Consider the following 12,908-nt stretch of genomic DNA (forward strand, 5'->3'; position numbering starts at 1 on the left):
AAAAAAAAAAAAAGAAAAGAAAAGAAATAATGGTGAGACAGAAGGATACAGTTGGGGAAAGAGAGAGAGTTACCCAGATAAGTCTCCATAGCATGGAAGGACTTTGATACAGTCATGATCTACAGTCTTGTTCTTATCTTTGTAAGCTTTGAAATTTGATTGGTAGTATAACCAGAAACTGGGCTCCTGGAGATTGACTCACACTTAACCAAATTCATGAGAGACCAATATATAAGGCAGAATGCCAACTGATTAATTTATAATGAGAAGTATAACTGGACCAGATACTAGTGTTTGCCAATCAGTGCATTATCTCTCTGTAGGCATATTTACATGAGGAGCTAAATTATAATAAGAAGGTTGTTTGGTAAAGATGAACTTGTAGCAACGGGAGTTCATAGGATGATTTTAATGGTTCATGTCATCAAGCTATGATAGTCTGATACCTCCATCTCCACCGTTGAACTAGACCTCCAGAATAGTGCTGGAGATGTTAGCCTTATTAGTCTCTGTGTCCTGTCTTGCCCTCATACAATCCAGAGATCTATTTAAGCCTAGGTCTGATCATATTCATTTGTTCAACAGACTTTAATATAAATTCACAATTTTAAACTCATCATTACAAAAAGTTTAACATATAGAGAAAAGTTGAAAAATAGTATAATGATCACCTATATACCCACAACCAGGATTCAACAATTATTATTTTTCCATATTTACTTTATGTGTGTGTATGTGCATGTGTGTACATGTGTATCGGGTCCACACTCTTTAACATAGTTTTCTAAACTCTTCATGTTCTGGCACAACCTACTTAGCCAGCATTACTTCCCTTGGCTCCCCCTTTGCAGCTTACATCCCAGCCATACCTAACTACCACATGTTAGTTCTCTGGATATTCCCCAGTGTTCTCATGTAATATACTATTGCCTATGCCTAAATATCCTTACTCTCTTTGCTTGATTAACTCTATTTGTTCTTAAAGACTCAGCCATGCCTATGTTGCCATAGTATCTTATGCTTTCCTCAGTCAAAACACTTATTACATTGTACCCTTATCATCTGTTTATCTCTCTGACTTTCCTACTAAACTGTGAACTCATTGAGGGCAGGGAATGTTTATTTTGTCTCTGTATATCTGTGTCTCTCTGGTGTCTTGCACTTAGTAGTTGTTCAGTAATTGGAAAATCCAACTCCCCAAGAGTTCTACCTGCTTATGTCATAGGTACCTCAAAATCAACATATCTAGGGCCGGCCGAGTGGCGCGTTGGTTAAGAGCTGGCTTGGGATGCCAGAGGGCACCGGTTCGGATCCCACATATGAGGGCCAGTGACACTGCCCTCTACAGCTAAGATGCTGAACAACAGCTCAACCTGGAGCTGGGCTGCTGGGAGTCGCAGGTGATGGCGTAGGCTGCAGCCCCTGCTGCAGTGGATTGCCATGGGCTACCGTGTGTAGCCAGCAACCAGCGTGAGCGGCCAGCAGCCGCCATGAGTGGTCATCCAGAAGCCGGCGACTGATCTGCCTCACCCAGGAAGAGCACAATGATGGTGCCAACTTGGGCCAGTGAAGCGACGTCCTCCACAACTAGACTGAAGAACAAAAGGACAGCAACTTGTCTATTCCCCTTCTCCAATTCCCCAACGCTGTTACCCTCCCTCAATTCCCCAATAAAATCTTTTTAAAAAATCAACATATCTAAACTGAAGTCATCTCTCCCTCCTACCTGCTCTATACAGTCAAACCCTCCACCTGATTGTCATCCAGTCTTCCAAGCCGAAAACAGAGCAATCCCTAACACTTTCCTCTCTTTCATCCTCCAAATAAGTCTTGTTGATTTTACCTCCAAAATGCATTCCCAATCTGTCTACTTATCTTTATCTCCACCACCGTCTTGTCCAGGCTACTTTCATCTCTCACCTGTATCACTGCCAACAACCTTCTGTCTGGGCTCCCTGCTTCTACTCTTGTCCCCTCCAATCTACTATTCAGAGAAGACATAATTATCTCTAAAATTCAAATTTGATTGTATATTACTCCCTGCTTAAACCCTGATTATATTACTCCTTGCTTTTGGATAAAGTCCAAACTCCCCAGCTTTACCCAAAGGACTCTCAAAAACTAATAACTGTGGACTTCTAACTTCATATCTTGTGCTCTGGGTTCCATCCAACCATTTTGTGTTTATAGAGCCTTGTAAAGCCTGTACTTGTTGTTACTCAACATTTTCAGTTTCATGCCTCAATGCCTTTCCTTGTATTTTTCTCTGCCAAGAAAGGCTAACCCTCTCAAACTCAGCACAGTCGTAACCTCCTCTGGGAAGCTTTTCCTTACTTCCCAGTCTGGGTTAGGTTCCTCTTCTCTATTACCCACTACTGCCCAATGCATACCTCTGTCAGACACTATATACATATAGCACTGTATACTGCAATCATCGGTTTGCTTGTTTGTTTCATCAAAGCTAATTTATGAGCCTTTTGAGAGCAGAGTTAATATTTTATTTGATTTTTTTACCCCAATGCTTAGCCTGTGGCTGATGTATAAAGGATGTGCAATAAATATTTAAGAAAAGAATGAATGTTAATAAATGTCTACCCAAACTTCATTTTGTAGGTACCTTATAAAAGATCTGTTTTCTTTTGAACACATTGGTTCTTCAAAGCACAATATAGTTGATTGCCGTGCGGGTAATAGTAACTGAATTTTGAGAGCGCTTCACTAACAAATTCAGACAATTTCTGGAAGTGTGCCATTTCATAGAGGTAGCTGATCCTACCCTTCTCTTTTCCCCTAGATGATTTTTTGTTAGAGATTAACATCATCAGTAGTTGGGAGTGCCATGCTACTGGTCCCATGTTCTCCCTTGACCTCTAAAGTCCCTTTCAATACCTAGGGTTCATGTTTCACAGAATTGTCCATTTATTTGGATTCTAGGTGCTGTTTGGTTATGGTGTTAATTTTCCACTAGGTTTCTCTCAAGCTATAAAAGTCTCAAGTGCAGAATTGTCCCATGTTTAATCTTTAGGAATAATATTTATTAAGTAAATGTTGGGCCAGAAACTGAGGGGAGTGATTGATTGATCAGTAATTTAACAAATGTTGGGCTGGATAAAGTAAATTACATTTCTTAGAACTGAAAAAGTGGCTAAAGCTGAACATTCTGAACATCATTTTCTCTGATTATTACCTCAATGTAATAGCTTTAAGATTATTAAAAAGTACTGGGTCCCTGAACCCGTTTTAATAATAGTATTTAACAGATATAAGTTTTACATTCTACTTAGCACTGTTTTAAGTGCTTTACATGTATGAATTCAATTAATCATCTGAACAACTCTAAGAGGTAGGGGATATTATTATCCCGATTTTACAGATGATGAGGCACAGAGAAGTAATTTCCCCAATGTCAAAAGTTATCCATAACTGTCAGACACCAGGTGTATTAATTCAATTTAATCCAATGCATAGTTACTGAGTACCTACTGAATGCAGTAACTAATGGTGCATAAAATTGTACATTTAAAGTAAAGAGAAATCATAATGCAATAGTGCTCTGAGTGCATCGCAAAGGTGAGTCAGGCTCCTTTAAGTTAGTGGGAAATGGAGAAAGATTATGGAGTTAAGGTCATGAATGGCGCAGGCATATCCATTTGGATAAACCTGGTTTGTGGAAGATGAAAAGAGGCTGTTTTGAGGTGTGTGAAAACAGATTCTTTTTTGAGGACTAAAATTACTTTTATAAGGGGCCTCTGATGCAGTATATTTAGCATGGGCTAAGAGTAAGAAGGAAATACACAGGTATGAGGCATCTTCGGAGCAGAAGAGTAGAAAGGTTAAAAAAAAAGGTTGCGCGCATTTCCTGCCCCTCCCCCCCTCCAGAAACTCAGTAAACGGCCTGCCCCCAGCACCGCGCGCGCACCTACCCAAATCTCTTGACTACGACTCAGAACCTTCGGACCTGTGCTTTTTATAGGTACTTTCACATTCTGGCACCTTAAGCCTGAAACGCCCTTTAAGCAAATGTTAGGATGAAAAATGTATTCTTACAATTCAAAACGGACTCGAGTGCTACCAGAGAGCTTTTTTTATGTTCGCAGATTCTATAGTTCTTCACCTGTCCACTTTGCCTAAAACCACGCGACACACCTGCCCGCACAGCCTCAGGACCTACTCTAGTGCCTGTCCATCCTGTTACCCTTTTAAGAGGCGGATCCCGCAGTGTCCTTTCCTCCCTCCCAGCCACCTCTACCCCAAGTCGGCTGGGCGGAGCTTCGTGCTCAAGCCCCAGAGCCCGAAGCGGCCGCAGCAGCAACGTAGAGGACTGGAGCAGCGAAGGGCTGCATCTGCAGCAGTATCTCTACCGACTCTACGTGCTTCTGGGCTCGGACCTATCTCGCGGCGCGTGTCAGACTCTCCCCGCCCCCTCCCCACCTGGCGCGCACCTGGTCAAGGCCAGGGTCCTGCCGAGAGCGAGGAGAGCGCGTGCCTGGGGCCCTAGGGAACCGCAGAGCGCGCGCGCCATGGGGCCACCGCCCGGGGCTGGGGTCTCCTGCCACTGTGGCTGCGGCTTTTCCCGATTGCTGGCGTGGTGCTTCCTGCTGGCTCTGAGCCCTCAAGCCCCTGGCTCCCGGGGAGCCGAAGCCGTGTGGACCGCGTACCTCAACGTGTCCTGGCGGGTTCCACAAACCGGAGTAAACCGCACAGTGTGGGAGCTGAGCGAGGAGGGCGTGTATGGCCAGGATTCCCCGCTCGAGCCTGTGGCTGGGGTCCTGGTACCGCCCGACGGGCCGGGGGCGCTCAACGCCTGTAACCCGCACACGAATTTCACTGTGCCCACGGTCCCAGGGGACTGGGGAAACACCGTGCAAGTCTCTTGGTTAGCCCTCATCCAGCGCGGAGGGGGCTGCACCTTCGCAGACAAGATCCATCTGGCCTCTGAGAGAGGGGCGTCTGGAGCCGTCATCTTTAACTTCCCGGGGACCCGGAATGAGGTCATCCCCATGTCTCACCCGGGTGAGTGCAGCAAATAAATTGCGCTCCTTCAAGCCCCTATCAAGGCCAGATTTTCTTATTTTTCTCATTCTCCTCCTACTACTACCTCCTTGCTCCGAAAGAAAACGAGTGCCCTTTCTGTGCCCACCAAGTGAGGCAGGGTCCTCTCCTCCCGGAGATTCACCCTGCGTGGGGGGTTGGGCGGAACAATCCTTTAGAATTTGCCTCTCTGGTGGAAAGGGGTAACACAAACGGAGTGCTGCGGAGGCTGGCAACTCGAGAAGGACTGTTGGGGATCTTTGCTTTGCCTTATCCTGGTGTTTCGAAAGGGTGCCTTGCGTTGGATTAATTGGTGGTGGGCATTGGCTTTAAAGTGACTGCGGAGAAGACAGCCTGGAAATCCCTTCCTCACTCTTTTCCTGTTTAGCAACCTCAGGCCTGCAGCAGATTTCCCCCTCGGCTCTCCTTGTTTTTCTCCAGGTTTCCTAGTATCAGGTACAAGATTGTGTTACTGTGCCCTGTTAACCTCATTGCCGTTTTGGTGGAAACTTTGCTTAGCGCTCGTGCTCCTCTCTGCCCAGGGGTCTCAGGTCCTAAGTAATTGTTGGTATCAGTGCTTTCCTTTGCCTTTGAAAAATCTGATATAGGGTTACAGAGTGACAAAAGAGGTGATTAATGTTATTGAAAAAAGAATAGGTTTATGCTTGAAGAAAGCAAAGGCCTAGACTTTGGAAAAGTAGTCCAAGTGTGTACATTTATGGAGATGATGTGGGTTTCAATTTTTCCCTCTGCAGTTACCCTTCCAGAAACCTTCCCCCTAATTGTGATTATGTATCTGTAGTATATGTATAGTGATCCTAAGCCCCAAGGGACAAACCAACATTTTGGGAGAAAAAGGAAGAGACACATAATAGCAATGTATCATAGTTGTTGAGAGCTGGGCCTCAAGTCAGGCCTTGGATAAATTATCGCTCCATTGCTTACTAGTCCTGTGACCTTGGGCAATTTATTTGAAGTCTTTGGGTCTGTGTTCCCTCATCAATCAAATGGGAAAGAACTAACAGTTCCTCCCAATGAAATGAAATAATGCCTGTAAGGAGTTTCACACATCCTCCTCAGTAAAGGTTAGCTGATAGTCACTGGAGAGATGAATCTGCTTATTTAAGTACTTAGAGGTTTGGGGGTTTTTTTGTTTCCTTTTCTTTTCTTTCCTTTCCTTTCGTTTCCTTTTCTTTTCTTTCTTTTCTTCAGTGTGTGTAGCCCTGCCTAGAGAGCACTTGCTTTGAGTGGCTGGGTGGCATAATGGAAAGAACACTGAACTCAGGAGATTTTAGGTTCTTTGCCTCTACCAGCTTTGTGACCTTGTACTAATTATTCACTAGTCAAGCAATAGTATAGAGGTAGGAGGTGGAGGCCAAGTTGGCAGAGTGTGCAGAGACAAAAGTGAACTGGATGAACTCTAGTATCACTTCCAGCTCTAAAATGCTGTGATTCTTCGACTTTATGTTGATTAAATGAGCAACTGTATCTCTCTTGGTTGATAATTCATTGATTAGAATGAAATTTCTATTTGAAAACTAATAAAAATGAAGAATAAGGACTTAATAAGTTTTAAAGTTCTTATATTTCAATTGGCTACCTAAATGCAAGGGTTTGACTTTGTCTCCTCCAAAAGAGATTTATTTGCATGAACAATTTGGAATTGAGAACTCTTTAATTAGAGAATTTCTATTTAGACTGCTTTCATCCTACTTCTGTTAAGGATATAAGCTTAATATATATCTGATACTTTTAGGGGAAAATAAAGTTAATTTGTGTTGAGCTCCTACTATATACACTGACTTATCACTCTCCATACATCTTACTTATACTTTATAGAGACAGTATGCTATGCTAGGAAAAGCACAGACACTGTAGTCAAGAATGGGAATTAAGTTCTGGATTTACCACACATACTATTTACCAATAATTCTTGGTCAGATTATTTAATTTACTGAGTCTTAGTTTCCCCTCTGTAAGGTAGAGATAATATTTACATTGCTGTGATAATTATTTTATTGGAGTGACATTGGTTAGTAAAATTATATAGGTTTCAAGTGTGTTCACCACCCAGAGTCAGTTCTCTTTCCATCACCATATATTTGAATCTTTTTTCCCTCTTCTAACATACCCTCCCCCCTTACCCTCTGGTAACCACTAAACTGTTGTCTGTGTCGAGTGTTTGTTTCTTTGTTTGTCTTGTTCCTTTGTTGCTTTCAGTTTTATATACCACATATAAGTGAAGTCATATAGTTGTTGACTTTTTCTGTCTGACTTATTTCGCTTAGCATAATAATCTCAAGATCCATCCATGTTGTCGCAAATGGCACTATTTCATCTTTTCTTATGGCAGAGTAGTATTCCATTGTGTATCTATACCACATATTCTTTATCCAGTCATCTATTGAAAGACACTTTGTTTGTTTCTATGACTTGGCCACCATAAATAAAGAGGCAGTGAACATAAGGGTACATATATCTTTACAGATAAATGTTTTCAGATATTTTGGATAGATACCCAGAAGAGGGATTGCTGGGTCATATGGTAATTCTATTATTAATTTTTTTGAGGAACCTCCATACTGTTTTCCATAGCAGCCGTACCAGTTTACATTCCCACCAGCAGTGTATGCAGGTTCCTTTTTCTTTGCAGCCTCTCCAACACTTGTTATTATTTCTCTTATTGATAATAACCATTCTAAGAGGTGTGAGGTGATATCTTGTTGTGGTTTTGATTTGCATTTCCCTGATAGCTAGTGAAGTTGAGCATTTTTCCATATATCTGTATGTCTTCTGGGGAGAATTGTCTGTTCAGGTCCTCTGCCCATTTTTTAATTGGATTGTTTGTTGTTGTTGTTGTTGTTGTTGAGTTGTATGAATTCTTTATATATTTTGGAAATTAGCCCCTTATCAGAAGCATTGTTGGCAAATATCTTCTCCCATTTGGTTGGTTGCCTCTTTGTTTTGTTGATGCGTTCTTTTGCTGTGTACAAGCTTTTCACTTCGATATACTAACATTCCTTTATTTCTGCTTTTACTTCCTTTGCCTTTGAGGTCAAATTCATACAATTCTCTCTGAACCCAAAGTCCATAAGTTTAATACCTATGCTTTCTGATTTAGAACTGGTTTAGAATAGTTACTTTAAAACGTTGATCAGAGAGAAACTCCACTATATAAGAGCAATCAATTAAAAAAATGAGGCCATTTTTATGTATACCAACATTTCACAAAAAGTAGTTGTAGCCTTGCATCAATCCATGCAGTTTGTTTCTGTATAGTATTATTTTTGTTGCAGAGTACCCAGAAAATTATGATTCACACAGATAAATAATCACAAATGATAGGTGTTTATTAACAGCTTATCTTGCAATCTCTGGGTATTTTTCAGTCAAATTGATACAGAAACCTGGAAGAAAATTAAGAGAACATTTTGGTTTCAAAGTTGAATCACTATTCATATGTCTTAACTATTAAAATCAGGTAAGAAGCAGCCAAAACTTAGAGTAAGCACTAAAGTTATCTAAAAGTAGAATTGTCACAATGAGACGAGGTACAAGTTTTTGTTATTGCACAACTAACTGTTCTCCTTTCACAATACAGATTGGACTGAGCCTTGAGTACTGTCTAATTAAGCACAACCAACGGTTCAAGTGGTGTAGGTACTTTGCTTCTACAATTTTTCTTGAGTCAGTATGTGCAGGCATGAATTTATTGAAAGACCTTGCAGAGCTACAACCTTCATAATCCATGACACATTTATAAGAACTTGAAACTTATTCAAAGGGAAGGCAGGAGAAGCATTATTTCTTTTTTTTTTTTAAATACTCTTTTTTATTAAAATTTATTGGGGTGATGTTTAAAGGGATCAAATATATGGTGATGGAAGGAGAACTGACTGTGTTGAACACACAATGTGATATATACATGTATTGTAGATTTGTACACCTAAAACATATGTAACTTTACTAACAATTTTCATTCCAATAAACTTTAATTAAAAAAATAAAAAATGAATAAAAAAGGAAGATGTGGTATATATTCACAATCAAATACTACTCTGTCATAAAAAATATAAAATAGTGGCATTTTTGACAGCATGGATGGATCTTGAGAAGCATTATTTCTGAGGGCTGTAAGAAATTGAATGAACCAAGCAGTTAAGTTAATGGTTGGGTGGTCTTCAACAGCTACAGTCTGACATAGAAAACAGTTGCTTCTATACATTATTGAAAGACAGTAGAGCATTCTAAGAGGTTAGGCTCTGTCACTTACTATTTTTAAAATTTTATACCAGTTATTTTACTTCTCTAAGTCTCAGTTTTCTCCTATGCAAGATGGGTATAAGGTTGCTGGGATTAAATGAAATAATCCAGATAAAATGTTTAAGAAAGTGCCTGGCATATGGGAAGCTACTATATATATTTTTTATTACAGTTAAGATAGTTAAATGTATTTTAGAAAATGAAATTGAATCTTATGTTTGTAGTACACAATTTGAAATTTAATAGTCTAGAGCAGGGGTCGGCAAACTGCAGCTCATGAGCCACATACGGCTCTTTGGGTACGTTCCGTCTCAAAAGTTTGCCAACCCCTGTAAGAGCCAATTCTGGCCCTCACAACAATTTAAAAATTATTCGAGAGCCATAAATATATTTTTACAAATAAGGAAAATTCAAAGTAATATTTTAAATGAAACTATGATAGTTTTATTTTCATTTTCAATTTTACTTCAGAGCCACATGTACGTACCCAAAGAGCCGCATGTGGCTCGCGAGCCGCAGCTTGCGGACCCCTGGTGGCTCTTTCGTCTCAAAAGTTTGTAGAACCCTGCTCAAGAGTACTTAAAAGTCCACATTACCTGAAATCCTAAATTTAACTCTTTAGGAATAGGGTGAGTAGACTAAATTTCTTACAAGAAAATGAACTTTTGACCCACCTGTGTTTGTCATTCTCTTCTCACATAACTGCTTCTCCTTCAATCTCCTGCCAAGCTTCTTTCTATTCACAAAGGACTTTGGGATAGTATTTTACACTGATGTATCACCACTCAATGTCTTCTCAACCATTTGACATTTAGTTTTTATTCAGTTTTTGGTTGCTGTTATTGTTGTTGTTTTTCTAGGATGTTCACTTTGAAAAGAATCTTTTTTAGTAGAGTGAGAAGTTCAGAGAGGATAAGAAGAGATTAGGTGGTGATGATTTACCAAAGTATGGTGCCATTCCTAAATCTGTTTCTAGATACATCCTTTTTGATATCTCTACAGTACTGTACTTGACATGGTTCGCCACTCCTTTGAAACCCCCTCCCAAGCAGTCTCTTGCTTTTTTTGCCTCTCTTTTGTTTCATTTCTATTATTTTATTAATGTATTCATCTAATACCTCTTTTTCCTTGAATTCAAACCTAGCCCCTTTCCAATAACTAACTACTACATTCAGTTGATTCTATCACTTTAAGTCTTCTCACTTATGTCCCCTTCTCCACTGCAACCGTTACTACCCTGCTTTCAGTTCCTGTTTCTTCTCATGGAAACAAATGCTTAGCCTCCTAATTGGTCTCCCTACATCCAGTCATTCTTCCTTCCAGTTTTTCTTCCTCATTGCCACTGAAACACAGCTCTCATCACATGTGCACAAAAGCCCATTACTTTTAAAATTTAGCATTTCCCAGCATTGCATACAAGACTCATAATCTAGTCCCAACCTACTTTTGTAGCTTTATATACCTCTTCTCTCATGTTGATCCCTAAATATTCTCATCCTTTCCTTTATCATTCCTTTGCTTGTACTTCTGCCTTTGCCTATGTAACCTTTTCTTCAATCTGCTGGTCAAAACTTAACCCATCTTTCAAAACCCAACACAAGTGCCTTCTTATTTTTGAAGTATTTCTTTTTTTTTTAAGATTTTTTTTAATTGGGGAATTGGGGGTATGGGAGCAGTGCTGGAGAATTGGGGGAAGGGGAACAGACAAGTTGCTGTCGTTTTGTTCTTCAGTCTAGTTGTGGAGGACGTTGCTTCACTGGCCCAAGCTGGCACCATCATTGCGCTCTTCCCGGGCGAGGCAGATCAGTCGCCGGCTTCTGGACAGCCGCTCACAGCGGATTGAGGGCCGCTCATGCTGGCTACACACAGTAGCCCATGGCAACCCACTGCAGCAGGGGCTGTAGTCTGTTCCGTCGCCGGTGACTCACAGCAGCCCAGCTCCAGGTTGAGCTGTTGTTCAGCATCTTAGCTGTGGAGGGCAGTGTCATTGGCCCTCATATGTGGGATCCGAACCGGGGCCCTCTGGCGTCCCAAGCCAGTTCTTAACCATCGCGCCACTCGGCCGGCCCTGAAGTATTTCTTAATTCCTTCTTTTCATCTTCCCACCACCGCCCACACCAAAAACAAAATAATCTCTGCTTCCTTAGAGCATTTCATGTCTTATAGTACTTTCTGCATTTTACTAGTAGTCATTTGTTTATATATTTTGCCTTCCTACTGGATCATAATCAATTTAATGTTTTATTAATTTTCATATTCCCCATAGGAAACTTTTTTACTGTATGTGCTCTGGAAATGCTTGTTGAGTTGCTTTAAATACCCAAGAATGCCAGGGGGTCTCAAGATTCACTAGAAAAGTATCTAACCGAAGGGGATTGAAATTCAATTCATTGAACATTTATCAAAGGTCTACTGTATGCTAGGTACTATGTTTCTTGCCTGAATATACAAAATAGTTAAGGTAAAGTAGGAGGAATAAGAGTGTACAAATACTTCAAGATTGCAAGCTTCCTATTTTTATAGTGATCATCATCACTGACCAGTTTATGGATTTTTAATGGCAAAATGACCTAGGTAATAAAGAAATAATGACAATGAGTTTTTACGTTGAACTTTTCTTGATCTATTTTTTTCATGTTTTAAAACCTTAATTTACACCAGCATTCAGTTTATGTCTCCAATTAAAATGCTTCCATTGAGCATGTTGGTGAATGTGGAATTACATAACATAAAAGCCTTTAAAAAATATAGCTTGATAAGCAAATTGTTTTTCTAAGCACATAAAGAACTTCCCCCCGCTACCCCCCAGTCCCTGGAAGATGTGTGTTATCTCATACAGAATGCCGTATTTAATCTGTTTACAGGCTTAAATGGAGAAATAGAGGAAAGTGCCAAAGACATTTTCTAAGTTATTTTATGATTATAAAATTAATCATACACTTTGCAGTAAACTTAGAATTCTAATACAGAAAAGTATAAAATTAAAAAATACTGCATAGTTCTACAGACATAGCACCGTTAATATTCCTCCTTGTCTCTTTTTCCACGTATAGGCATAGTTTTGTATCTTACTTTTATCATAATGATTATTTTTTCATGAGTATTAATGTAGTATTAAGAAAATACAATTTAAAGGAAAACATAAAAATGCATAGATATAACCATTTTAGCATTTTGGGGTGTTTTGTTGTCATTTTCTTCTTTTGTACTGCATATATATTATTTAAAGAATTATATACTGTATATACAGTTTTGTATCCTACTTGTTATTGGAAGCATCTCCATTTAATTAAAAATAGAGGGTTCTATTGTTGAAGGTGGTGGTGTTTGACTGAGGGGTAGGATTGAGCTTACTTCCCATTAACAAGCAGAAAGGAAGTGCAGAAATGGTGATGGGGAAGGGTGTGAATTAGAACATTTAAAACAAAAATATGCTCCACAGAGCTTTACATAAAAATATACTTACTAGGGCCGACCGAGTGGCGCGATGGTTAAGAACTGGCTTGGGACGCCACAGGGCCCCGGTTCAGATCCCACATATGAGGGCCAGTGACACTGCCCTCTACAGCTAAGATGCTGAACAACAGCTCAACCTGGAGCTGGGCTGCTGTGAG

The 12,908-nt window shown here is 40.1% G+C and overlaps 1 protein-coding gene across 2 annotated transcripts in view; it reads left to right on the forward strand.

Annotated features, from left to right (window-relative positions):
• Positions 1 to 12,908, forward strand: part of RNF128 (ring finger protein 128) — a 126,613-nt gene that overhangs the window by 43,225 nt on the left and 70,480 nt on the right. Inside the window, exon 1 of one of the 2 annotated variants that reach the window (XM_019661485.1) lies at positions 4,259 to 5,013. The exons of the other annotated variant lie outside the window; for it this stretch is intronic. Coding sequence (XP_019517030.1) covers positions 4,521 to 5,013 — 493 coding nt within the window. The 5' untranslated portion in view covers positions 4,259 to 4,520. Of the gene's footprint in view, positions 1 to 4,258; positions 5,014 to 12,908 lie in introns of those variants that run through there. 2 annotated transcript variants of the gene reach the window in all.

This window comes from Hipposideros armiger, unplaced genomic scaffold (genome assembly GCF_001890085.2).
Source record: "Hipposideros armiger isolate ML-2016 unplaced genomic scaffold, ASM189008v1 scaffold_350, whole genome shotgun sequence".
Lineage (NCBI taxonomy): Eukaryota > Metazoa > Chordata > Mammalia > Chiroptera > Hipposideridae > Hipposideros > Hipposideros armiger.